We start from the raw sequence: 26,729 nt of genomic DNA on the forward strand, positions 1-26,729 counted from the left end.
CTTTGCAGTCCTTGTGGGGGCTGGGGCACTTTTGGGAGCATGAGCCTTGGCTTTGATTTTGACCTTGTTGGTAGTCTCAGTACAGCAGAGAGAGGCTGGCACCCTGGCAGTGTTGTAATAAGCTTGTTTCTTAAGCTTGGGGCCCATGCCTTTCAGAACATTGAACTTGACAAAGGCCTTGATGGTCTTAGTTTTTTGTTTTTTTTTTAATTTTGTTTTAATGTTTATTTATTTTTGAGAGAGAGAGTGTCTCTCTGTGAGGGAGGGGCAGAGAGAGGGAGACAGAATCCACAGCAGGCTCCAGGCTCTGAGCTGTTAGCACAGAGCCCAAAGTAGGGCTTGAACCCATGAGCAGTGAGATCATGACCTGAGCTGAAGTCGGAGGCTCAACTGAGCCACTCAGGTGCCCTGATGGTCTTAGTTTTATTTTATTGTTCCGCATCTTCATTAGATCCTTCGTGTGTTTTCTTGACAAAGTTTGAGGTTCTCAGGAACTTGACAAAGTGTATCTTTATGATTAGGGCTTCCTGATGCCATTTCTGACCCATTTTGCAACTGATTATGTGTGGTGTGGTTCTTGGACTTGGCTGTGTCTGCATTGCTGCCCGCAGCCCAGAAAGTGCTTGAGACTGGAAAAGAACGAGCTATATCTGGATTTTGATTTTTTAAAATCATAAGTCTCTTCTTCCCCTTCTCCCTGAGTTTCTAGTCTTTTTTCTCTTCTTGCATTATTTGCTTTATCACATCGTTAATTTTTTCAAACTTGAGATCCTACTTGCAGTTTTATTAAGGCTCTTTTTTTTTCCTTCTTGGTTTCTTCCCATCTTCCTGTTGTGATCTGTGCAAAGCTAGCTATTTTGTTGTAATCCTGGAATGTCCCTATTTCATTATTTCCTGGCCCCTGTGTTCTTTTAATTTATTTGCTGGGGTACATATTCAAGTTTTTTGTTTTGTTTTTTTTAAATTTTGGAGAGAGCAGGGGACGGGTAGAGGGAAAGAATCTTTTTTAATGTTTATTTAAAAAAATATTTTTTATGTTTATTTCTGAGAGAGAGAGAGAGGGAGGGAGGGAGGGACGGGGCATGAGTGGGGGAGGGTTAGAGAGAGGGAGACACAGAATCTGAAACAGGCTTCAGTCTCTGAGCTATCAGCACAGAACCTGACATGGAGCTCAAACTTGTGAACTGTGAGATCATGACCTGAGCTGAAGTCAAACACTTAACTGACTGAGCCACCCAGGCACCCTTTAAATGTTTATTTTTGAGAGAGAAAGAGACAGCATGAGTGGGGACGGGGCAGAGAGAGAAGACACAGAATGTGAAGCAGGCTCCAGGCTCTGAGCTGTCAGCACAGAGCCTGACATGGGGCTCAAACTTGTGAACTGTGAGATCATGACCTGAGGCGAAGTGGGCCGCTTAACCAACTGAGCCACCCAGGCATCCCTTAAATGTTTATTTTTGAGAGAAATAGAGATGGAGACAGAGACAAACAGCATGAGTGGGGAAGGGGCAGAGAGAGAGGGAGACACAGAATCCAAAGCAGGCTCCAGACTCTGAGCTGTCAGCACAGAGCTCGATGTGGGGTTTGAACTTGCGAACTGCGAGATCATGACCTGAGCCGAAGCTGGACACTTAACCAACTGAGCCACCCAGGCACTCCAAAAGAGAGAATCTTAAGCAGATTCCACGCTCCGCTTGGAGCCTGATGCGAGGCTAGATTCCACAACCTGGGATCATGACCTGAGCTGAAATCAAGAGTCTGATGCTCAACCAACTGAGCCACCCAGGAGCCCCTCAAGTTCTTGTAAGAGACAACCACACCAGTGGACTTGCAGGAAGGATGCATTTGAGTTTTTGCATGTCTGAAAAATGTCTACTCTCTTATACCTGATCAGTAGTTTGTATGGTTGCTAGAGTTCTGGGCTGAAAAAATTGCCCACAGAACTTGAAGAAAGTTTCCCGCTTTCACCTGACTTCCTTTGACACTGCTTCGGAAGGGGAAGGGAGTACTTGTCCTCCTGTTGACTGTTAGGGTATATGTGTAGGTTCCCTGTTGAGGCTTTGTTAACACTCGGGGTAGGCAATTCCCTTTACCTAGGGAGTAGGTGGGAGTTCTGATTCCCCAAGAGGCTTCTGCTGACACCTCTCTGGCTGGGTAGAGTGGTGCCTTTTTGCTGCTCTCCCCATGGCCTCAGTGACTGCCACGGGTGAGCGGACGTCCAGGTTTTCCAGTTTCCACCGAAGCCACATCGAGGGGCTCCTCATTACTGCTGGGGATGATGAAAGTCCCAGCCCCCTACTTGACTTTCTTGGCAGTGGTGGGTGGATGGGATTCTTGATGACAGCCCCGCCAAGGTAGAAATTTGGTTTCTTCCCTGTTTGTCCTTTGCTGACCTGAGCGAAGGTGAGGCTGAACAGGTTTTTCTGGGGTGCTTGGCTGCTGTTTGGTGGTGGATTTTTGTCTTTGTTTTTCTTTTCCTAAAAGGTTTCTGACTTGTTAGGCTGGCCCTTTGGCAGACTTTTGTTGGAGTTTTTTTGGTCTGCGTCAATTGGGATTTATGGGTTGCCAGCTTTAGTCATGAATGGAGGTTGAATTTTATCAAATGCTTTTTCTACATCTATTGAGATGATCACAGGATTTCTTTCCCATGTGTTAATGTAAGTGATGTTTATTTTCAAATGTTAAACTAACTCTGCATCCCTGGGACAAACCCATTTGGTCATGTTGTATTATTCTTTTTATATATACTGCTGGATTCAATTTACTGATATTTATTTTATGGTCACATCTATATTCATAAGAGATTTTGGCTGTAATTTTCCTTTATTGTAATGGTCTTGTTAGTTTTTGGTATCAAGGTCATTCTGGCATCACAAAAAGGATAGGAAATATTTTAAAAAACTGTTACAGAAGTGGTGTGGTTTTAGTATAATAAGTTATTGGTGATTGTAGATTTTTGGATGAGCATTGAATTTAGGAAAATTAAACATTACTCATAAGCATTTCCTTAACCCCAGTGCTTATTTGTGTTTCCCTATAATATGAGGGGGTAAGTAATCCCTTCTCCCACCCTCCTTATATACACATATTTATTTTACTTTTTTTGGCTGGATAATTCCATGTCAGGTGAAGGCCATCATTATGTTTCATCTGTTCGTATTTTGGTGCATGTCTCTTAAGAACACCTGTATTTTTCTATATAATGAGTGTACTTTTGTCACCATCAAGAAATTTCATACACCACATTATCCAATAAACAATCCAAGTTTACATCTTCCCATTTGTGCCAGTGATGTCTTTTGCAGCTGTTTGTTTTTGAACCTGGGTCCAGTTAGGGATCATATGTTGCATTTAGTTGTCATGTCTCTTATTCCCTTTTACTTAGAACAGTTCTGGGGTGCCTGGGTGGCTCAGTTGGTTGAGCGTCCAACTTTGGCTCAGGTCATGATCTCACCGTCCGTGAGTTCGAGCCCTGCGTCGGGCTCTGTGCTGACAGCTCAGAGCCTGGAGCCTGTTTCAGATTCTGTGTCTCCCTCTCTCTCTGACCCTCCCCCGTTCATGCTCTGTCTCTGTCTCAAAAATGAATAAAACGTTAAAAAAAATTAAAGAACAGTTCTTCTGCCCTCCACCTTTTGCCTCTAAAACTGACTTAAAAATTTTTTTTTCTAAGTTTATTTATTTTGAGAGAGTGTGTGAGCAGGGGAGGGACAGAAAGAGAGGGAGAGAGAGAATCCCAAGCAGGGTCTGTGCTACCAGCGTGGAGCCAGATACGGGCTTGATGTCACAAAACCATGAGATCATAACCTGAGCTGAAATCAAGAGTCGGACACTTAGCCCCCCTAGGCATCCAGGTGCCCCTGAAGTTGACTTTTTAAAGCATCCAGACCAGTTGTTTTATAGAATGTCTCTGATTTAGAATTTGTGTCATTGTTTTCTCATGCTTAAGTTCATGTTTAAACATTTTGGCAACAAAACAATAGGTAATGTGTCTAATGCCATGCATTTTTTTTTTTTTTTTTAAGTAGGCTTCACATCCAACATGGGGCTCAAACTCACAACCCTGAGATCAAGACCTGAGCTGAGATCAAGAGTCGGGTGTTTAACCGACTGAGCTACTCACGTGCCCATAATGCATTTTTATTCTCTTTGGAGTTACTCTGTTACTCTTTTTTCTTCCATCCCCCCCCCCTTTTTTAAAGGCTTTTATTTGTCATCTTTTTTATCCTCTTGTAGCTTTCTGTTCCTGTTTTGTGAAACTCATGGTTTTTTTTTTCTGTTCTATTTAAGGATACCAGTTTCCTGAAACATATTTCTTAATCATTTTCAGAGATATATTCTTCCAAGAGATGATGTTCCCTTTCCTCCATTTTTAAAAGGTCTTTTATTTTCCACATGGCCTTGAGCTAGGTGAGCCCTATCTAGATCTGCTGTTTGCCATAAGCGGGGTGAATGGGTTACCATGGGCACTGTTTTTGTGCCCTGGGTGACTATCCGGTCCCCTTCTCAGATCTTGCAGCTGAAGAACTGGTTCATGTTCGCTGTTCCTGTTGAATTCCTGTGACTAGCAGGCATTTTTGCCACTGAGGTAGAATTTTATTCCCTCACTGCCTGATACTCTCCTATTTTAAACTAATGATATACAGAAAAACTACAGTTCTCAAAGTATACTCCTTTAGAGTTGTTCTTGTCTCTGTTCTCACCGTACTTTTTGTGTGCAATTATTATAACCAGTATAACTCATTTTAAAAGTAATTCAAGAGATAAATGGCTCTACCTACCTATTAAAATGTGTGTGTGTGTGTGTGTGTGTGTGTGTGTGTGTGTGTGTGTGTGTACGATCCATGACTATAACCAGGATTGAAGGGCACGGTGAATAAAGGTAACCCATTATAATAGAAGAGCCGTAATGAGGACTGATATTTGGGTATTTCCTTTTGGTTTACATCACATTGTCTTCAAGAGTCCGGCTATCAGTGACGGTTGTCAAGAAGTAATATCAGAAGAGGAGAAAGTCTTCACAGCTAGATGGATGATGACTCAAAGGTTTGTCACTTGGGTGACCAAGAAAAAGGTGACAGAACTTGCTTTAAGAAGAGGAAAATTGAGATTTTCTGGGTTTTGATTTTTTATTGGTTTGATTTGGGTTCTATGGAGTGTGAGGTTACTGTCCCTGTGGAGCTCTCCAGTGACAGTTGTAATCTTGGACCTGAAGGTCACTGGAAAGGTGGGAGCTAAAGATAGAGTTTGCGAGTTGGCTACAGAGTGGTGAGCAGGAAGAACTAAAGACATTTCATGAATCTTTAGCAGGCAGATAGAGGGCCGGAGGAAGGGAAGGGTCAGTAAGACCTCTTACCTCCTAAATCCAAACATCAAGTTGTGTGTGTGTGTGTGTGTGTGTGTGTGTGTACTTTCCTCCTTCTCTATTGCTGTCCTCTTGGTCCTAGCCACCATCTCTCACCATAGTGGCTGTAATCCCTCCCGACTGGGTTGTTTACCACTCTTGCCTCTCTCCAGTCCTATCTCTGCAGTATCCACAGTGAGCCTTCCAGAGGGCAAATCTGATCCTGTCAACTCACTGATTAAAATCTTTTAGTTGTTCCCCACGCTTCCAGATTAAAGTCCACACACCTGACATGGCTTATGAGGCCCTTTGAGATCTTGACTCTGTTATTATACAAATAGCGACTAACATTTATTGAAGTCTTTTGAATGTTAGTATTTATTCTAAGTACTTGATATGTGTTATCTCCCTGAATCTTCACACTTAATCTTTCAATTTACTCTTAACAACCTGATGGAGAAGGTACTGCTATGATCCACATTTTGCAGATGAGACAGACACAGAGATTTCCAGTTGCCTAAGGTGACAGAGCTGACCAGGGGCATCTACTGTATATTATGTAGTCCTTACCATAAATCTAGGAGGTAAGTATTGCTACCCTCTTTTACAAATGAAGTAATTCCAATCAGAGGTGATGTTTGCCCAGATGACACAGATTATGGGTGGTGGAATTGGGATTGAATCCCAGATCTCTGTGACCCTGAGCGTGTTTTCTCCTCCATTCTGTCTGACCCTGGCCTGATCTCTAGTACCCCTTATGTCCTACTTCTAAGCACACATGCATGTACCCTTGGTTCACTTCCAATCATTCTTCAGGTTTTAGTTCAGATAGAGCTCTGGAGAAACCTCTGAGCATCCCCTTTACCTTTCCTGCTGCACTTGGAGGAGCTTTGCCCATCAGCCCTAGTTGTTACTGTTGTTGATTTTCCCCAGAGAGTACAAACTTCATGAAGTCAGGTACTGTGAGAGCCTTGCTCACTATTAAACTTTGAAGGACTTGCACAGTACATGGCACATAGTGAGTACTCAGTTAATACAGATTGAAAAATTAATGTTTAATACAGCGTAGAAGTTTGGTGTTGACCAGGTTTCATCTTTAAAGAGTATATAATCAGTAGTCTTTTCGTATCTTTAACTCCCAACTATTGATGATTTTTCCAAATAACTGATGATCCTCAAATCATGTGGTTTTTGGCAGATTCCCTTTGGGATTGTAAATATTTACTTTTTGGAGACTAATATTGTTATGCTTTATTCCTGGAGCAGAGAAAGTCCAGAAAGTGCTGATTTAACTGGAGGATGCAGCCTGGATGTGCCTCACTTGTGGTGACTACAGTATAAATTCATTTATTCTTATACTGATCATTGAAAGTTGTTTCTACTCTACTTGTAAGATGGTTATTCTCTTTGGTGCCAGAGGATGGGCATTCACAGCCTGGAATTAAAGAGGAAGAAATTTATAGAGTGTTCTGATGGCCTACTTCTTAATCTTTTCTCAGGCAAATTGGTCTCACCTTTCCCATCTTGGACTGACTTCCTCATTGGAAAAGTTTCACACTGCGTAGGAAAGAACAATCTAGCAGGAATATGAGTTGCACATTATTAGCTCAGTGGTGCTCAAACGTGTTCAGGTGATCGAGTGCCTGAAAGTCATGGTATTGTGTGGAATACTCTGAAATATTTATACATTAAATGTCAAACTACATTTCCCCTCCCTAAATCTGATACTATTTTATATTCTATTTTAGAAGGGACAGGGAATAGCAGGTGAGAAAGGTTTAAGAAAAACTTATGGTAGGAAAACTTAAAATTAGATTACATTATTTTTCTCATGCAAATTGAGAAGAGGCCATTTTTGGCCTCTTAGTCTAGTTCCCAAACCTCCAGTGTTTTAAGTAGCATAGCTGAAGAACTATTAAATTCATTGAATATGGGGGAGAGAAGAGAGAACTAAAATAGAAGGTGACAATGTCAAGGTTTTCAATTTGGGAGCATCAAAACACCACTGACAGAAACTGGTGAGTCAGGAGGGAGAACTGGCAGTGAGGTCAAGAAGAATGACTTCAGTTGACGGTAAACTTAATGACCGGTCAACGAGAAAAATGCAACAGGCAGTTAGAAGGTAGCTTTAGCACCTATCACATAGTGTGGCCTTCAGAAAAATACTGGATAGCACTGTTACCAGGAAGAGACTGTAGAGCTTTGGAAACTATTGGCACGGATGAGAAACATGAAGCTATGAGCGTTGTTTTCAGACTGAATATAGCAAAGCACAGTTCAGGGTTTGAACCTAAGAGGAAAGAGGAGAGACCAAGATAAGCAGCATAGCATGCTGTTGGGATCTCAGTGGAAATGGGAATCCAGAGAAGATGATTTGGTTTAACAGTGGGTTGTGGATGTCCTTTGAGAAAATGGTCTCAGGGTGGTGTTCCACTAATTCACTCCCGCAAGGCAGAAATCTAGGAGTTGTCCTTGATTATCTCCCATATCATTTGTCCCTTCAGTACAATGAGGGAGTGCTGTCAAATTCACCCTCCTAAGCAGGACACAAAAGTGAAACTATACAAGAGTAATGGATACGTTAGACTTTATCAAAATTAAAATCTTTTGCTCATCGAAAGACTCTCTTCAGGGAAATGAAAAGACAAGCCATCAAGTTCTGAAAACTCAATTTGTAAACTCTTGCTACTCAATAAGAAAATCCAGTAAAGAAAAATGGGCAAAAGATTTGAACACTTTATCAAAGATGATCTACAGATGGCAAATAAGCTTATGAAAAGATGCTTAGCATCATCAGTCGTTAGGAACATGCAAATTAAAACTACCTTTGGAAGGCTCTGTACAACCAGAAGAGTGGCTAAAATTAAAAAGACTTACACTATGAAGGGTTAGTAAGGATGTGGAGCAGTTGGCATCCTCATGCATTGCTGACAGACTCAGATGAGCCTTGGTCATCAAAACCCACTTCATGGGGTCATTTTCCTGAGCTCCTCTCCTTCTCTTATCTCCCTGTTTCCCTGGGCCTCTCCGTTTGTTCTGCAGGTCAGAAAACTGGGGTTTTGTTTATCCTGTTCTGGGCACTTCCCACGACTACATCTGTAGTCCAGACCTAGCAGTGGGAGGACACAGAGGAAAAGAAAGTAATTGGGATTTGCCCCATTCTCTTAAGGTTGCACTACTGATTGGAGAGGAAGGTTCTTCACACACTGCTTTAGGTACCTGTTAATCCCCCTGCTTCTTTTCCACTCCTTGAGCCTGAACTAGAGTGCTTTTCCTGGAACTCTGTCTATGCTGTTGTCAACTCCAGTTTTTATGCTGCCTACATCCATGCTGAGTGATGCCAGAGGAAAGAAAGCGGTAAATGTATGGTTTATCACTGGGTGGGTGAAACTGAATTCTAGTTTTCTACCCCAATCCATATACTATTATTTCCCTTCTTGATTCCTCAGACAGGTGCTCCATGAATTTTGCCCTGGTTGTAGAGAGGTGTAGCTATGAGAGACCAGGTAGAGTATGCCTACTATATTTTTATTTGGAACCAGAACTTCTACATTTCTTTTTATCTTGCTCTGCGTTGATTGGACTTCTTGAATGTGTATCTGTTGTCCGTTTTGGAACATTGTCAGCTTTCTTTCAGACCGAGAACTAAGTGAAGATGGGAACCCAAAAAAGGTAAATAGAGCATTAAAACCAGTTTGGGTTGTACCCCATTTTCTTTACCTCTTCTGGAGTATTAATTAGTCTCATAATTTCTGTGTCTACCTTTGTCTTTTACTTTAATAATTTCTGTCTCTGAACACTATTCTAAGTAATTTCTGTAAATTCTTGAACTCATTTTGGTTGTATCTCTAATTCATGTTGGTTGTGACCTTTCTGCTCTTAACCAACCATAGAGTTATTCTTATTTTGAGAAATGCTTTGTTCTTCTTCAGTTTTGCTTGGTCATGTCATAGTTTATTACTCTTTACTAATTTTCAATCCTTTTTTTTCCTTTAAGCTTATTGAACATTTATTCCATATCCTGTCTTTTGTAATTGTAATATCTGAAATCTTCAAAAGTCGGATTTTGCCATCTTGTATTTCTGAGGTTCTTGTTTATGGGCTTTGTTTCCCTGAGGATTCTAATTTTTGCCCACAAACGCGTATTTCTTAGAGCTGTGTATGTGTGTGTATTTGTGTGTGTGTGTGTGTGTGTGTGTGTGTGTGTGTGTGTGTGTGTGTGTGTGTTTAGGCCAAGGTTGAAGTGAATTTTTCCAGAGAAGATTTACATACTTTTTGTTAGTGTTCTGCAGCCACTTTCAGTTTGTGACCACTTCAGCTTGAATTCCTGGGCTGAGGTTTTTGACCATTCAGTAGCAGCCCCTTGTGAGGGCCAGCTTGTGGTTGAACTTGCAGGAAGATTGCCAAGTTTTGAGAGTAGTGGTTTTCATTATAGTTCTTGATGTGTATGTGTGTGGATGGGTTTCTATCTTGACCACCTTTGTAGTCCAAGTTTAAATTATGAGGTGGGGAGCATATGTTATTCTTTCTGCCTCAGGCTGGATGTTACTTTTGTCTTGTATTCCTTGAGCCCCTTTTAAATGGGAGAATGAATTTTGCATTGAACTATGCAAATGCCTTCAGGGGGAAAGCTAGTTTTTGTGTTTTGCTTACCCTGTTGGGTTTCTCTCAGCACTTAGTTCTTCTTCATCTGAATCTTCCTGATTTTCTTCCAGGCTCATTAATGTATTTATTGGAGAAGATAAAAACATCCATTATTTGTAATTATTTTCAGTAGAGGATCAGAAAGTTACTTAGCTTGTCATATTGCCAGAAATAGAATTCACAGCTGCAATTTTTCCAAGTTTCAGCCTGCTTTAGTTACTATCCTTCAAACTTTACAGGAACACTTATGCCTCAGTACTTTGATCAGGCTGTTTCCCCTGCTTAAAATCTCCTGTTTTCCCCACCTAGCCAAATCCTGTTCACTGTCCGGTGTTCACTTCAAGTTCTACCTCTTCAGGAGAAGCATCACAGAATGCCCTAGCTCAGTACTTCCCAACTGCTTGGAATGCTTGTACCAATAAAATCTCAAAAACAAGTTTTGTGGAACCACATGGAAATGATTATCTCCCATCATTATTTCTGAAAAGAAATGACATTTTTACAGCAAAGAGCAGGAAGAACATGTCAGATTAAGGACGGTTTTAAAAATTGAATTAAACACTTTTATATGGAGACCACACTGCAAAGTCCCTGCTCTCCCCCTCATTTTGCTTCTGACTGTAAATAGCCTCATTGCAGACTGTCCACAGGTAATTGGACCCATTGCCTTCAGCCAGGATGAGGTCTTCAACTTGCAAGCCCACAGCATTTTATTACCAATTATGTGGCATACACGTAGTCATGTATTTTCTCATGGCAGTTCATGTTTGACTGTTTACATTTTGTTAAAAAAATTTTTTTTAGTGTTTAATGTTTTTGAGAGAGAGTTGGAGCATAAGCAGGGGAGGGGCAGAGAGAGAGGGAGACACAGAATCTGAAGCGGGTTCCACGCCCTGAGCTGTCAGTGCAGAGCCCAACACGGGGCTTGAATTCATGAACCGCGAGATCATGACCTGAGTCGAAGTCGGACGCCTGAGCCACCAGGCACCCCATACCTTTACATTTGATTATATTTTATCTCCTTGACTGGGTTGTAAGCTCCTTAAGAGCCATTATATGTATGTATTTAGATTATTCATAAATATGTGTTGAATGAGTTAAATTTAGATGCCTCTGATGATAGTTGAAACCTAGAAATATTTATAGAGCACACATTTGAGTATATCACAGCTTTGAATGTTGTTTATTTCTTGAGGAAAAAGAAGTTCTAATATGAATCATGAGTCTCTTACTCATCTCCCTTCTCCTCAGGGAAATTCATTCAATTAACAAACTTACTGAGTGCTTGTTAAAAGCCAGGCCTTTTGTTAGAGGCTGAGAATACAAAGATGAAGTGAAACAAGGTTCCAGTCTAGTGGGTAATATGTACACAAAAGTAGAAAGCATGGAATACCACCTGGGAAGCCTTTTAATAGAGCTTTGAAACTGGTCTTGTGACAATGTGGAGAGAGCAACTGAGTTTTGTAAGGGAGTCAGAGAAGCCTCCAGAGAGGAGGAGGAGGCATTTGTTCATTTATTCATTGATTCAGCAAATAATCTCAAGTCCCTATTATTTGCCAAGCACTGTTCTAGATGCATCTTGAATAAACAGGATGTTTGGAGGTAGAGGACATTTTAGGAAGGAAAATTGTGATCAAGAACATACCCTTTGAAGGAACAACAGACCTGGGTCTGAGTTCATACACTGCTACTTACTAGATATTTGTCCTTGGGGCAAGTTATTTAATTTCTACGAGGCATTTATTTATGTATGTACGTATGTATGTACATGTGTACGAGAAAGAGCTTGAGCAGGGGAGGGGGAGAGGGAGAGGGAGAATCCCAGGCCCATGCCCAGTGCAGAGCCCAACTCAGGGCTTGATCTCATGGCTGTGAGATCATCACCTGAGCTGAAATCTCAAGTCAGATGCTTAACTGACTGAGCCACACAGGCGCCCCATCTACAAGACTGGTTTGTAAAATCCACAGACACTCCCTACATCACAGGATCGTCATGTGGATAAAATGAGGTGTGGTATATAAAATACTTAGCACAGTTCCCTGCCCTTCTGAAACAGCTCAATAAAAAGTAAGTACATACAAGGCATGGGCGATTGAGGCCTGATGAGAAGCTGAATGTGACTGTAACATGGGAGGTGTGTGTGTGTGTGTGTGTGTTGGTAGTGAGTAGTGGCAGAAGCTGAAGGGTCTGGCTGGGGCTCAATTGGAAACAACCTTGCTTGTCATGTTAATTAGTATCTTTATTATTAAAAAAAAATTTTTTTAAATGTTTATTTTTGAGAGAGAGAGAGAGAGAGAGAGATACAGAGTGCAAGCTGGGGAGGGGCAGAGCAAGAGGGAGGCCCAGAATCCCAAGCAGGCTCCAGGCTCTGAGCTGTCAGCACAGAGTCCGACTGAGGCTGGAAGTTAGGAACCGTGAGATCATGACCTGAGCTGAAGTCGACTGCTTAACTGACTGAGCCACTCACGTACCCTTCTTTTTTTTATTTTTTTTTATTTTTTTTATTTATTTTGAGAGCGAAAGAGAACAGGCATACAAGTTGGGGAGGAGCCAAGAAAGAGGGAGAGAGAGAATGCCAAACAGGTTGCACACTGTCAGCACATAGCCTGATGTGGGGCTCCATCCCACGAACTGTGAGATCATGACCTGAGCTGAAATAAAGAGTCGGATGTTTAACTGACTGAGCCAGCCAGGTGCCCCAGTATCTTATTTTGAATGCATTTGGGAGTCTTGGAGATTTATGTTTTTGTCTTTATTGACTAAACCGTGTTGTGACATGTAGAGCTTAGCACAGTAGTTAGGAGCATGGACTCTGAAGCCAAAATGCCTGGGTTCTGGGTCCCAGCTTCCTCATTTCCTAATTGTGTGACTTCAGACAGGTACTTGAACCTATCTGTACCTTAGTTTCTTCACTGGTAAACTGGATTGTAAATTAACCTATCTTACATGTTTGTTTGTTTGCATATATGCTTTTTGAGCTACTTTTTTTTTTAAAGGTGTCAGAAGAAATATTTAAAATTTAGAATAAAAAGCAGTAAAAGTAGATCTATATGATGGGTCTCTTCCCTTCCCCCTAAGGCCTCTGAGACATGTCTGCCCTACACTGAAAACCACTGCCCTAGAAAAGTGACCATCTTTCACTTGTTCGTTGAATTGATATTCAGGACAAATAACTTATGAAAGTTGGGAAGTTAGCATTTGTATTAATCTAAATATTTTGATAAAAAATCATGAGCCTTCATGTTAATTAAAACATAACTTTGTATTTTACCAAAAAAAGATTTTGCAAAATCTTTTTTTTTTAATGTATTTATTTTGAGAGAGGGGGAGAGAGCATGAGCAGGGGAGGGACAAAAAGGGAGAGAGAGAATCCCAAGTAGGCTCCACACTGCTGGCAAAGAGCCCCTTGCAGGGCTCAAACCCATGAACCGGAGATCATGATATGAACCAAAGTCGGATGCAAATCTTTTTGACTTAGAATGCTAGAGCTACAAGATGTCAGAACTAGAAAAGATCTTAGTGATCTGTTTATAGATAGGGAAATTGGATTCTACAGAGGCAGGTCTTTAAAGCTGTGCTATAGCCAGTCCCCATGCTCGTGTTTTAGACCTTTTGGCCCAGTGTTGTCTCATTTCTTGCCCAGAGTGGCATAGCCAGTTCATTGCCAGAAGCAGGGCAAGTAGACAGTTTTCACCATTCTAGGAGTCCTGCTGCTTCTACCTCTTGCTGTTTTGCAGTATGTATTCTTGGCTTTAATGTTGACTTTGCTCTGAAAGTTTACTCGGTGAGTCTATGGGTTGTTTTTTGTTCTCCTGATTGATCTTAGAGCTCTCGGAGAGTACCTAAGGATTGGGACTTGGGCTGATTAGGTATTCCAAGATGCCTTTCCTGTATTGTTAAGTTTTAATAGCTGTGATTAATAACCGTCTATCCATAAATCTAGGATGTAGGTAAACTATGAAAAATAAAGATGTTCTAAATTAAAAGCGGGTATTATTATTTACCTGGGTGAGTAAGGAGACCCACCATAGCTGAAAATCATAAGGAAAATTAAAGTTGTTTTCCTCTCTGTTAATAGTCTTTATATTAAGGAAATGGCAGACCCTTGAATGGGTGTCCATGACTGGTCACACAGAGCCTGCATGCTCCTGAACATTCACTTGGGAACTAAGGTTCTGCAATTAGGTTCTCAAAACATTCTGACAGTGTTTAGGCTTTTCTAGTCTCTCAGGGACCATACAGACTCTTGTGTTGGATTTTCTGTCTTAGTCTTTCATTTTTAAGCACTGTTATTTAAGTGGGTCCTAAACCTGGCTGGCTATGCGCCAGAATCACCTGGGGAACTTAAAAAAAATTTTTTTTGGGGGGGGGGGCACTGTAGATCCTCTGAACCAGAACCTCTGGGACACCTGGGAGTCTGTATTTTCAAAAAGTTTCCTCAGGTGATTTTCTTCAAACAGTTCACTGACCGAAGTTCTAGAACAGTTGTATAACTGACATTAGCTCTGAGGTTTCATTCTGGATTCTTAGGAGAGAGAATCTGACTCAACTTATTCTCAATCCTTGTCCATGTATTTTTTCTAATTGAATAGTCCTATATTTTGCTTCTTAGTGATGGATGAATTTATAGCAGTTTTCAAGCTATATTCCCATAGAACTTTGGTTTTCCATGAGTTGCTGTTAAAATTGAATGATGCTGGATATTTTTCCCCAGGTCTGTCTCTTTCTGCCCCATCCCCTCCCCCCCATAAATGGACAGAATATTTCCATTTAAAGTAAAACTTTCTGTTGTTGGACAGAAACTCTTAATTATTATGTAATCAAACCTCTTGATTTTTTTTATGGTTCTTTTTAAAAAAGTTTATTTTCATTATTAGTAATCTATACGTGCCACGTGGAGCTTGAACTCACGACCCCAGTATCAAGAGTCATGTGCTCTTCTGACTGAGCCAGCCAGGTGCCCCACTGGTTTGTGCTTTTGAAGTCTCCTATCCTTCGCTATCCAGATCTATGGTTTGGGCTTTGAACACTATCAGAGAAGGAGTTCAAAGAGAAGGAGATTAGATGGAAATGGAAGAGTTGTAGATGGAAGAGAGAGAATGAAATTATCTTAATTTCAGTTCCAAATTCCTTTCTACATAGATGGTCCTGTTGTCTACGTGACAACATGACCTTTTCAGTCCATATGCCTTTAATTTTTCTTGCCTTATTTCCCTGGCTGGACTGTCTAGGACAATGGTGAAGTGGTGTTGGTGGACATCCTTGGCTTGTTTCTAATCCTGGAAGGAAGGTATTCAGTATTTTACCATTAAGTATAAGGTTCACTGTAGGTTTTTCATAGAGGTTCTTTATTAGGTTGAGGAAGATCTCCTCTATCCCTAGTTTTCTGAATTTTTTTTTTATCATGAATGCGTATTAAATTTTATGAAATGCTTTTTGTGGATTGATAGAATTGTGATTTTTCTTCTTTAGCCTATTAAGATGGGATAGACTGTATTGACTGATTTATCGATATTGAGCCAGCCTTACATCGTTGGAATAAACTCCACTTGGTCATGGTGTATCTTGTTGAATTCTATTTACTATTTGCTACTATTTTGGTAAGGAGTTTTTTTGTCTGTATTTGGGAAGGATATTGACCTATATTGTGTGTATGTGTGGAAGTTATATTTTTGGTAGTGTCTTTGTCTGGTTTTGGTATTAGAATAATACTGGCTTCATAAAATGAGTTGAAATGATTCTTCTGTCTTCTGGAAGATACTGTAAAGAATTGTTTGTTTGTTTTTACATTAAAGTATCTCTATGTACAGTGAGTTATTAAGGTAGGTATCTTGGGTGTCTGCAGTTAAAGTATCTGGGGTATCTGTAGTAAGGGAGGCATCTTGGAAGACCCTTCAAGGAAGTTCATTTAACCCAACTTAATGAAGCTTATATCCTTCGTGTAATGACGGAAACACTGGCAGCACACAATGAGGCCCTATTTCTGGATCAGACTGTGCCAATTTGAGTAGATGCGGCAAGGATGAGAACCCTCGCCAGATTTCCTTGGATGGCTCCAGGAGAGCTGCTGGTGATGTCTTGCTCTCTTGGGTGCAACGAGGCAAAAGGTAGAATTGGTATTCTTTAAATGTTGGGTAGATTTCTCCAGTGAAACCATCTGCATCTATTGAGATGATCATTTGACTTTTTTTTATATAGTTCTTGTAGTACCATTTCTGATGCTCTTTATTTCTTGGTATAGATCCATATTTCCATCTGGCATCATTTGTTTCTGCTTGAAGGACTTCTAACATTTCTTGTAGTGTAGGTCTGCTGCTGATGAACTCTTTCAGCATTTGTGATGTCTGAAAAATCTTTATTTTGCCTTCACTTTTGAAATATTCTCTGGGAATAGAATTTGAGGTTGTCAATTTCTTTCTTTCTGTACTTAAAAGATGTTGCTCTACTGTTCACTCATTTGCCTTGCTTCTGACAAGAAATCTGTCATTCTAATCTTTGTTCTTGTGAATGTAACATGTGTTTTTTGTTCTACTTTTAAGATTTTCTCTTTATTACTGATTTTGAACAATTTGATTATGATGTGCCTTAGATTTCTTCCTGTTTCTTGTGCTTGAGGTTTGTTGAGCTTTACGGATTTGTGCTTTTATAGTTTTCATCAAATTTAGAAAGTTCTTGGTCATTATTTACTTAAAATAGGTTTTCTGCCTCTTCTCCACCTTTGGGGATTCCAATTACTGATATATTAGGCTGTGTGATGTTGTTCCATAGGTCAGTGATGCTTTGGGTTTGTTAGTTTGTTCCCCATTCCCCTTGTGTGTTTCATCTTGGGTATATTCTAAAGATCTTCAAGTTCACTAATCTTTTCCTTTGCAGTGTTTACTCTGCAGTTAATCTCATTCGGTGGATTTTTCATTGTAGTTTTTATCTCTAGAAATTCAGTTGGGTCTTTTTTGAATCTCCTGTGTCTCTTAATTTTGTGAACGCTTGGAATACAGTTAGAACAATGGTTTGAATGTCCTGTCTTCTGATTCTAACATCTGTGTCAGTTCTAGGATGTCTTCAGTTGATTTTTCTCCTTGTTATGGGTCGTATTTTCCTGATTCTATGCATGTCTGGTAATTTTTTATTGACTGCCAGCCATTGTGTATTTAATTTTGTTGGGTGTGGGGTATTTTTTATTTTTCTGAATAATCTTGGCCTTAAGGCAGTGATTGGAGGCAATTGAAGGGTCTTCTCATTTGTTTTGCATCTCTCAAGGGATTGCTGTGCTTTGCTGCCTGATATCTTGAAAAACATTGTTTCATACGTTACATTAGTTGAGTTTGAAAGAGTTTGATCCTTCTGGGTCTTGCCTTTAAGATTTGCTAGGTGGGACTGAAGCAACAATCAACCTACGGCCAATTATTCCCCATTCCTAAGGTAATACCCTTTTCTATCCAATGCACTATGAATTGTGAGTTTTTCCGCCTTGGCTTGGTTTTTTAAGTTTTTTTATTTGGTTTTAAACAACCAAAATCTTAACAGAAAGTTGGTAATACAATATGAAGAACTTAAAAAAAAAAAACCCAAATCAAAACAATTTTAAGTGAGGTGATGATCTAATGCCCCCTGAAAAATTCAGTGGGCTTTTCCTACAAATAAGGACATTCTCCTATGAAACCACAATCTAAACCTCAAAACCAGGAAATTAACATCAGTGCATTACAACTCTAATCCTTAGACCCCATCCACATTTCAGTAATTCCAATAACATTTTTTTTATTATAGCAAAAAAAAAAAAAAAACAAAAAAAAAAACCAGGTCAGAATCACACATTGCATTTAGTTGTCATGTCTCTTTGGTTTCCATCAGTCTGGAAGAACTCTTAGTCTTTTCTTGATTTTCATGACTTTGATACTTTTAAAGATTACAGGCCAAATATTTTTTAGAAGATCCCTCAATTTGAATTTGATTGAGGTTTCTTAAGATTAGATGCTGGTCAAGCATCTTTGGCAGGAATATCACGGAAATGATGCTAGTTTTCCCATTGCTTTCTAACAGGTTGTCTCATTACTTAAGTTGATCACTTTAACGTGTTAATTAAGGTAGGTTTTGCTGAACTTCTACACTGAAAAGGTACTGTTTTCCCTCTTGCAATTAGTATTTTGTGGGAAGGTACTTTGAAACTATGTGTTTTGTTTCTCATTCAGTTTTCAACTTATTCACTTACTTATGCCAATGTGGACTCATTTTCCTATTTTATTTGATGGGTTAGTAATCTGTTAATGTCATTATTGAACTTGATGCTCAAATGACCCCAGATCTGGCCAGCGGGAACCTTTTCAAGCTTGTCTTTTTGACAGTTCCTATCATTCTTTGAGCACTTCTTTGCTTTCTGACACAATAAGATGTTCCAAACTTATCTTGTACTTTCTCTGCCCCAGCCCTGCAATCGGCTATTTCCCCAAGGAGTTCTGGTTCCTTTTAGAGAAGAATTGTATTTAGAACTTAATGTCTGGGTACTAGGTATATTCATTGCTATTGGGTGTTGCTGCTTCCAGCTGAGCCAGGAAATATGTGTATGTTCAAAAGTCACATTACAGGGGCTCTTGGGTGGCTCAGTTGGTTAAACATCCTACTTCAGCTCAGGTGATGATCTCACTGTTCGTGAGTTGAGCCCCGCATTGGGCTCCGTGCGGACAGCCCGGAGCCTGCTTCAGATTCTGTGTCTCCTTTTCTCTCTCTGCCCCTCCCCTGCTCTCGTTCTGTCTGTCTCAAAAATAAACATTAAAAGAAACTTCCCTTATAAAAAAAAAAAGATTACATTTACATTTTATTTCCTTATGGATATATTTATTGAAAACTTTGAGTTCACAGTAATACTTCCAATTCAAACCTAACTCTACAGAATTCTGGTTTCTTGTTAACTTCGCTTGTAAGAAAGCAGGCCCTCCTTACTGGTCTTGGGCTCCAGTTAGGCACATTGCCCCTTCACCCCTACCCCATGTGGATGCTCTCCTCTTTCACCTTGCTTTCCTGGGATCACAGCACCTACTCTGGTGGTTTGAAATGCCACTGCCGTCCCTGCTACCCTGTGGGTACCTTGCTTGGACTCTGATGCTCCATCATGCTGAGCAAGCCTGACCCAGCCCCACATGGCCAACCTCTTTATACCTACCCAGGCTTCCACACCCCACTCTAGGGTGCCCTTGTGCTTGGACATGCTCCTCACCCTCTTGGGTTCTGACACCCATGTACCTCTGTGCAGCACACTCCTCATTCCACTTATGTTTCAATATCCTTGGCCCGGCTGCCCCTGTGTGTGAACACACTTCTCCCTCCACTCAAGTTCTGGCTCCCCCTGAGTGAATGTCTTCCTTATCCACTTGGGTTTTGCATTGTATTGCGAGGCCATCCCTTAGGATGGATGTCCTCCTACCCTGCTCATGTTCTGACATGCCTTGTCAGGGTCTTTGAGGGACATTTTCCTCACCATGTTCAGGTTCTGACACCCCACACTGGGCCATTGTCCACATGGACATCTACCTTGCTTTGCCTATGTAATAACTTTAGCACTAAACTGTTCAGAAAGAGCAGAGGAAACATTAGGGAAAGGGAGGCTTTTAAGTATTTTTTAAGAACAAAAGTTTATCAGTTGTGAAATAGATACGATCTTTGCACATGTTATAAATATGGTTGAAGACTCTATTTCACACTGCAGCTCAGCACGGCAGAGATTTCTTAAAACTGTATGGAGTATTGTACATGGCTGAGGGGTGTGCAGGCACTGTTTTTCTTGAAATCCAGCTAAATTTCTTCCATTTGCTTGCTTTGCTCATAGTGGCATGAGAATCTTTCCATAGGCATATATGGAAAAGTGAAACTTTGAAAGTCCTCGCACAGCAGGATCTGTGTATCTTTATTAATCTGATCCTGAGAGCATTATTAGAAATGAAAAGTTAAGTGTAAAATCTTGAAACGACTTGTTTGTATAATTACACAACTAAGTTAATCATTTTCTAACAAGTCTCAACAATGACTGCATTCTTCTATGGAGGTGTTAACTTGTTATGGGTTAGAAAGCACCCTTTGATACAGCATTTTCGGCCTGGAAAACGGCTTTAATTTCAGAGTGCACTGAAACAAATGGAGACTTGTTGGAAATATTAACACTACTCTTTTGCTTGTTTGTCTGGCTTAAAGGAATCAATGTTCAGTAGGTGATGTTTGCTAGCATGTTCTGAAGCGTATACAGTTTCTCTTGACTATGTTGTCAACTTGAAGACAGTTCAACTGGTATGAATTTTGAAATATACCTTAGCCTCCTCAGCATATAAGTCTGTAACTAAAGAAACAGTGTGGTAAAGTCAGATCATTAGACTAGGTTGCTATTTTGCTTGATAGATAGTAGCTATCTAGTGTGTGAAGATTTGATGCTGTGAAATGGGCGAGGGGCCCTAACACTGTGTTGCAGTTTGTAGCTCAAAGTAACACTTGAAGGGATGAGGGCCTAGCATTATAGCATGGTTACCATATGCGGGGAAGATTCATTTTGTGAGGAGTTAGTGTTATATTTTTCTCCTAATCTCATAATACGTTGTAATTGAAGAAAAGTAGATCCTAATTGAAAGCTGATGATCCAGCAGAGTGATCAATAGCATGATGCTCTAAAACAACAACAACAACAAAAAAACCCATTAAGCTTTCCTGCTGCCTGAATATTGTCAAAGCCTTTGTCTGTTTCATGACTTCAAGCTGAGTGTACTTAATCATTTTGAGAACATGGCCCTGAGCACTGAGCATGGCCCTTCCAGTGAATCACTGAGAATTGTGTTCAGAAGAGTGGTATTGAATAGAAATGCTCTCTTGGCTTACTTTCAGGCTTCATTCTCCCAGAAGCAAGAACTGAACAGACCTCCCTTCTTTCAAACACATTTTAGCTGTTTGTGTGTCATTTTTCTGTATTTAAGAGCCAAGGCTGTTGTCAGCAGGTGTGACTTATTGATACCTTTGACTCCAAAGAAAAATATCTCTAAAGAGTAACAGTCATGTGTAAGCAGTGTGTTCAGTAAGTTACCTCTTGTCAGAGAGAGAAACAATTATTGGGAGTTGGAAACCACATGTCAGATGTTGGAGGAAGACTCATTCGTCAAACACTTACTATGCCAGGTGTAAGACTGGGGTTATGAGAAGACAGTCGGTCCCTCATGGAGCTGCCAGTCTAGTGGGGAAGATGGATATTTAATTAGAGGTACATGGGTGGTTCTCCACTGGTTGCCCATTAGAATAATTTGGGGGAGCTTTAGACAAATACTGATGCCTGGAGATTCTGATTTAATTGTTCTGGGGTGTGGCCTGGGCATTAGGACTTCTAAAAGCTCCTCGTGTGGGGCTCCTGGAAGCATCCAACTCTTGATCTTGGCTCAGGTCATGATCTCACGGTTTTTGAGTTTGAGTCCCACGTTGGGCTCTGTGTTGATGGCGTGGAGCCTGCTTGGGATTCTGCCCCTTACCTGCTTGTGTGCATGTGCGCGCGCTCTCTCAAAATAATCTTTGAAAAAAAGCCCCTCGGGTAATTGTAATTGCATCAGAGTGGAATATGGTAAGGACAGCAAGAGTGGGGGAAGCACAGGGAGCCCTGGGAAGGTAGAGGAGGGGCTCTTAACCTAGTCTGGGTTATGGGTATGGGGCATTGAGGAAGGCTTCCCAGAAAAGAGGAAGTGCTGAGCCGAGGCTTGATGAGTGCATTTGTCAAGGGCAAAAGACCGGAAAGACTATTCCTCCCAGAAGAGCACCTGAATAATGTCGAATGGTAAAGTGGTTCGATCATCCTTTGGCTGCTCCGTGTTGATTCAGCTGCTCCCTTGCTTTGACTGTGGTTAGTTTATCCTCTGAGTGTCGGTACCTCCTCTTTAAATGGGACAACAACACGTACAGGGTGGTTGAAGGTTAACTGAGATAATGCATGCAAAGTGCTTAGCATCACGCCTGGCACATAGAAACAGTCACTAGTGGAAGTGTGCAGTAACGATGTTATTAGAGAACCAGAGCATGGTTTGTTCAGATGGCTGCAAGTAGTTCTGTCCAGCTGGATGTTCGGGTACAAGACTGCAGGAGATCAGGGTGGGTGGCAAAAATATTGGTTGGCAGGTGGGCAGGGTTCCAGATCATTGAGGTATACGAATGTAAGGCAATTAGTAGTGGGATATCATGGCAGAACCAGGACATTTCCATGGTAATATGTTAAGCTAGATCATGAAGTGTTCTGGGAAAACTTGGGTCCATATTGGAAAATTGGCTCCGAATATGGTATTCTCAGCATCATTACGTGTACTGAATTAGCAGTGAGTGTTAATAGGACAGAAATAGGATTTTCGGTTCCTTTAGCCAAGTAGTTAAAAATATTGAGCATCTTGAAGAGTAATGGAGGAAATAAGCAGTCTCAAGGTAGTCCCAGAGACTCTCTGGAAAGTGTTATAGGCTTAGTTGTTTATAGGCTTAATGAAAATATTAAGAGTCTCTTGGCCATTTGCATTTAGAAGAGACACTTTAAAATTTTTTTTTTTTGATTTGCAGAGAAGTAGAAAATGCTTCCATCTGCATTGGCTTCACTGGCCCTTAAAATAACTTATGTATATTTGTTGGTATGTTATATAACTTGTCACAACATTAGTCACCACTTCTTCCATAAGGCAACATGTAAGTGATCATGGATAAGCATGACTATAACTTATAATTATAGTCCAATTTGTTCTTAGTGTTTTTAGTCAGCTTTTTGCTTTTTTTTTTTTTTTTTTTAAAGAAACTGTCATAATCTTTGGCTCCATGTAATAAGAACTCTGGCAGCTATTTGAACTGAGTGAAAAACTTAGGTAGTTTTATTATTACTCATTAGGATGAGGCAGTAACCATGGATAGGAAGAGAAGAGGAGCAAGCTTCAGTGCTTCTACAAATGCTGCTTTTCTTTGAAATCATTTTATTGCAAAAGCGCTGTGGAAATGATGGATTCTTGAGGTATACCTTAGGATTATTTTATGTTGTATGTACTAAATTATTTGGAAGAAGAGTTCCATTTAACTAGATCAGTGGTTCATTAGAGTGAGATCACTAGTCCAGCAGCGTTGCTGTTACCTGTTAGTAAACAAATACTTGGGTACTTGTTAGAAATGCTTATGCTTGGGTCCTACCCTGCCCCCCCCCCCCCCCCCCCCGCAGTCCCCAAACTCTGGAGGGGGCTGGAAATCTCTCTTTTCACATTTTGACAATCATGGAAGTGTATAATCACTTCTGTCATTTATTGAAATCTTTCAGACCCCAGGAAGGCTAGTCTGTACTTCCTTCATTCCTTCTACTTAATGTTTGATTCTGATTATGTGCCAGGCACTGCTTAGGTACCTGGGAAACACTAGTGGGTATGATCAATGAAATCCTTGCTCTCCTGCAGTTTACATTCAAAGGAGGGAAACTGACAATGATCCAGATTGTGACAGGTATGCTGTGGAAAATTAAAATTAGATGGTAGAGAATGTGTTGGGGAAGGCCTTTCTGAGGAGGTCAAGTAGAAGCTGAGTTTTGAATGGCAGGAAGGGTCACCCTAATGAAGATCGATGCAAAGACTGTAGATAGGAATGAGTTCGGTGGTTTGAGGAGCTGGAAGAAGGCCAGTGTGGCTGGAGTGCAGTGAGCACAGGGGAAATGTATGAAATGAAGTTGGAGAGATAGAGGCCAGATCATGTAGACCCTTGTAAGGACTTTTTTCCCCTCCTCAGTTTTTAAAAATTCTTTTCTATTAGAGCGAGTGTGCGTGTGCACATATGTGCACGTAAGTGGGGAAGGAGGAGGGGGGGAGAATCTTAAGCAGACTCCATGTGCAGTGCAACACATAGCTTGATCCCAGGACCCTTGGGATCATGACCTGAGCTGGAATCAGGAATTGGACACTCAAAAGACTGAGTCACCAGGTGCCCCAGTTTTGTTTGATTTTTTTTTTTTTTAATTTTAACTTGTTTTATTTTTTATTTTTTTTAAATTTACATCCGGATTAGTTAGCATATAGTGCAACATATGCTAGATGATTTCAGGGGTAGATTCCTTAGTACCCCTTACCCATTTAGCCCATCCCCCCCTCCCACAACCCCTCCCATAACCCTCAGTTCTCCATATTTATGAATCTCTTCTGTTTTGTCCCCCTCCCTGTGTTTATATTATTTTTGTTTCCCTTTCCTTATGTTCATCTGTTTTGTCTCTTAAAATCCTTGTATGAGTGAAGTCATATGATTTTGTCTTTCTCTAATTTTGCTTAGTATAATACCCTCCAGTTCCATCCACGTAGTTGCAAATGGCACGATTTCATTCTTTTTGATTGCGGAGTAATACTCCATCGTATATATGTGCCACATCTTCTTTATCCATTTCATCCATCAATGGACATTTGGGCTCTTTCCATACTGTGGCTATTGACGATAGTGCTGCTATAAACATGGGGGTGCATGTGTATCTTTGAAACAGCACACCTGTATCCCGTGGAGAAATGCCTAGTAGTGCAATTGCTGGGTTGTAGGTTTGTATTGTTTTGTTTTGTTTTGTTTTTAATTAGGATAAAATACATATAAAATTGACCATCTTAACCATTTCTGTAGTGTACAGTTCAGTAGTTTGAAATATGTGCATCTTGTTGTGCAACCATCCCCATCATCCATCTCCAGAACTAAGACTTGACTTTGACTTTGTGTGATATGGAACACTTTGGGGAGGTTTTGAGCACAGGCCTAACATAAACTGACCTTTACAATAAATGGATTACTGGCCACTAAGGTGAAATCTGACTGAAGGAGGGCAAGAGGGAAGCAAGATCAGTCAGGAGAGTATTATAGTCATCGAGGTGAGATGATGGTGACATGGCAAGGATAGTAGGGTTGGGATGCTGAGAAGCATTCAGATTCTGGATATATTTTGAAGATGAAACCAACGGTATTGGCTGCTTATGACATGTAAATGATTGTGGTATATTGAACAGAGGAGTCAAAGATGATAGCAGGTTTTTTTGGTCTGAATAATTGGTGGATTTCAGGTGATGCGGATTTAAGGAAGAAAAGCACCATTTGTTAAATTAGAAATGCTTCTAATGTCTATCCAAGTGGGGATGTTGAGTAGGCAGTTGAATAAGGGAGTCTGGAGTTGGGGAAGGTTGGAGACATGATTTTGGGGCTTGTCAGTATTTGCATGGTAATTAAAGCCATGAGGCTGAATGAGATCATCTTAAGTAATGAGTGGAGACCAGGAGAGGTCCAGGACTAAATTCGAGGGTAGGAGAGCTTACCCTCTCTTGCATTACCCTAATGCAAGGGGATTAGTAACGGAGCAGCCAGTAAGGTAGGAAGAGAACCAATAGAGAGAGTGATATCTTGGAAGGCAAGAGAAGAAAGTGTTTCAAGTAGGGAAAAATCGATCACCTGTGTCAGATGCTGCTGAGAGATTAAGACAAACCCTGAGAATTGGTCATTTTAGCACATTTTAGCAATGTGGAGGTCATTGGTAATCGTGACAAGTTGTTGCAGTGTTGTGGTCGGTTCAGAAGCCTGGTTGAAGTGGATTAGAGAAAGGGAGGAGAAGCAGCAGAGACCGTATAGACAACGTTAGGACACTCTTCACTTAGTAGGTCTGTACAAAATGCCTCAAGCTAGTGGCACAGGTTAGTGTATCAGAGCTCCAGTGTTTAAAACTTTGGTATGTAACACCTTTCTATGCGCATTATTTGTTATTTTAATTTTCCAAATGAAATTTTGAGATGAAATAAAGCCAGTTGCAAAATAGGCTTAAGAAAACTTTGTTTAGGTCTTAGAAGGAATCTTCCTGATGTTCTTTAGATGACCTAAGAACATTCCTTTTCTTTCATCAAACACTCCACTTTGAGATCCTTTGAATGAAGGGCATGTTTCCATATGACATTTTCCACAAATATTTGGTGGCCGTAGGATGCTGACCTGGTAGAGCTTTTTGTACCCTCCTGCAGGGAAAAAAGCACAAAAAATTTTAAGGCTCTTTTTAAAAAAATTTTTTAATGTTTGTTTATTTTTGAGAGAGAGAGAGAGAGCATGAGCAGGGGAGGGGCAGAGAGAGAGGGAGACACAGAATCTGAAGCAGGCTCCAGGCTCTGAGCTGTCAGCAGAGAGTCTGACACAGGGCTCGAACTCCTTGACCACAAGATCATGACCTGAGCCAAAGTGGGAAGCTTAACTGACTGAACCACCCAGGCGCTCCTTCAGGCTCTTTTAAAACTTCAGTTTACTTTGTTTTATTCAGTTTTTCAAATAGTCTGCTTTACTATCTGCTTCTAAAACTATGTTTGACAATGTGTATTTAAATACCTTGAACTTTAGAGCAGCCAACTCTTTTCACTGTAGGTACTTATTTAAAGCAAAATCTTAAAGTTTCTCTTTAGTGAAGGAGTGATGATCTTCACAAGACAACTAAATAGACCCTTGATCGACAAAACAGAGTTCTCTTACTTCTAAGATGCCATTATTTGTAAAATGCACTGTTATATGTATTTCTAAGAAAGAAAAAAAAATGCTGCCATTTAGCATTGTAAGATGCAATAGATTGTAAGAGGTGTGGAAATGTGGGGAAAATTCATCTTAGAATCAGTGGAGCACGGAATTTGTGCACCAGGAGGGTGAATTCTGACCACTGGCAGGTCACATAGAATCTTTTTGCCTCAGGTTCCTCACCTGTATGTTGAGAATAGTAATAACTGATCCACC

General features: G+C 40.5%; 1 protein-coding gene across 18 annotated transcripts in view; it reads left to right on the forward strand.

The window, feature by feature from the left end:
* DENND1A (DENN domain containing 1A) overlaps positions 1-26,729 on the forward strand; it is a 508,124-nt gene that overhangs the window by 14,794 nt on the left and 466,601 nt on the right. For 3 of the 18 annotated variants that reach the window (XM_053204639.1, XM_053204640.1, XM_053204650.1), the window contains exon 1: positions 5,423-6,667. The exons of 6 other annotated variants lie outside the window; for them this stretch is intronic. In XM_053204639.1, coding sequence (XP_053060614.1) covers positions 6,510-6,667 — 158 coding nt within the window. In that variant the 5' untranslated portion in view covers positions 5,423-6,509. Of the gene's footprint in view, positions 1-5,422; positions 6,668-26,729 lie in introns of those variants that run through there. 9 more of the 18 variants (XR_008290952.1, XM_053204644.1, XM_053204651.1 and 6 more) reach the window with 4 other exon arrangements.

Source organism: Acinonyx jubatus, chromosome D4 (genome assembly GCF_027475565.1).
Source record: "Acinonyx jubatus isolate Ajub_Pintada_27869175 chromosome D4, VMU_Ajub_asm_v1.0, whole genome shotgun sequence".
Classification (NCBI taxonomy): Eukaryota; Metazoa; Chordata; class Mammalia; order Carnivora; family Felidae; genus Acinonyx; species Acinonyx jubatus.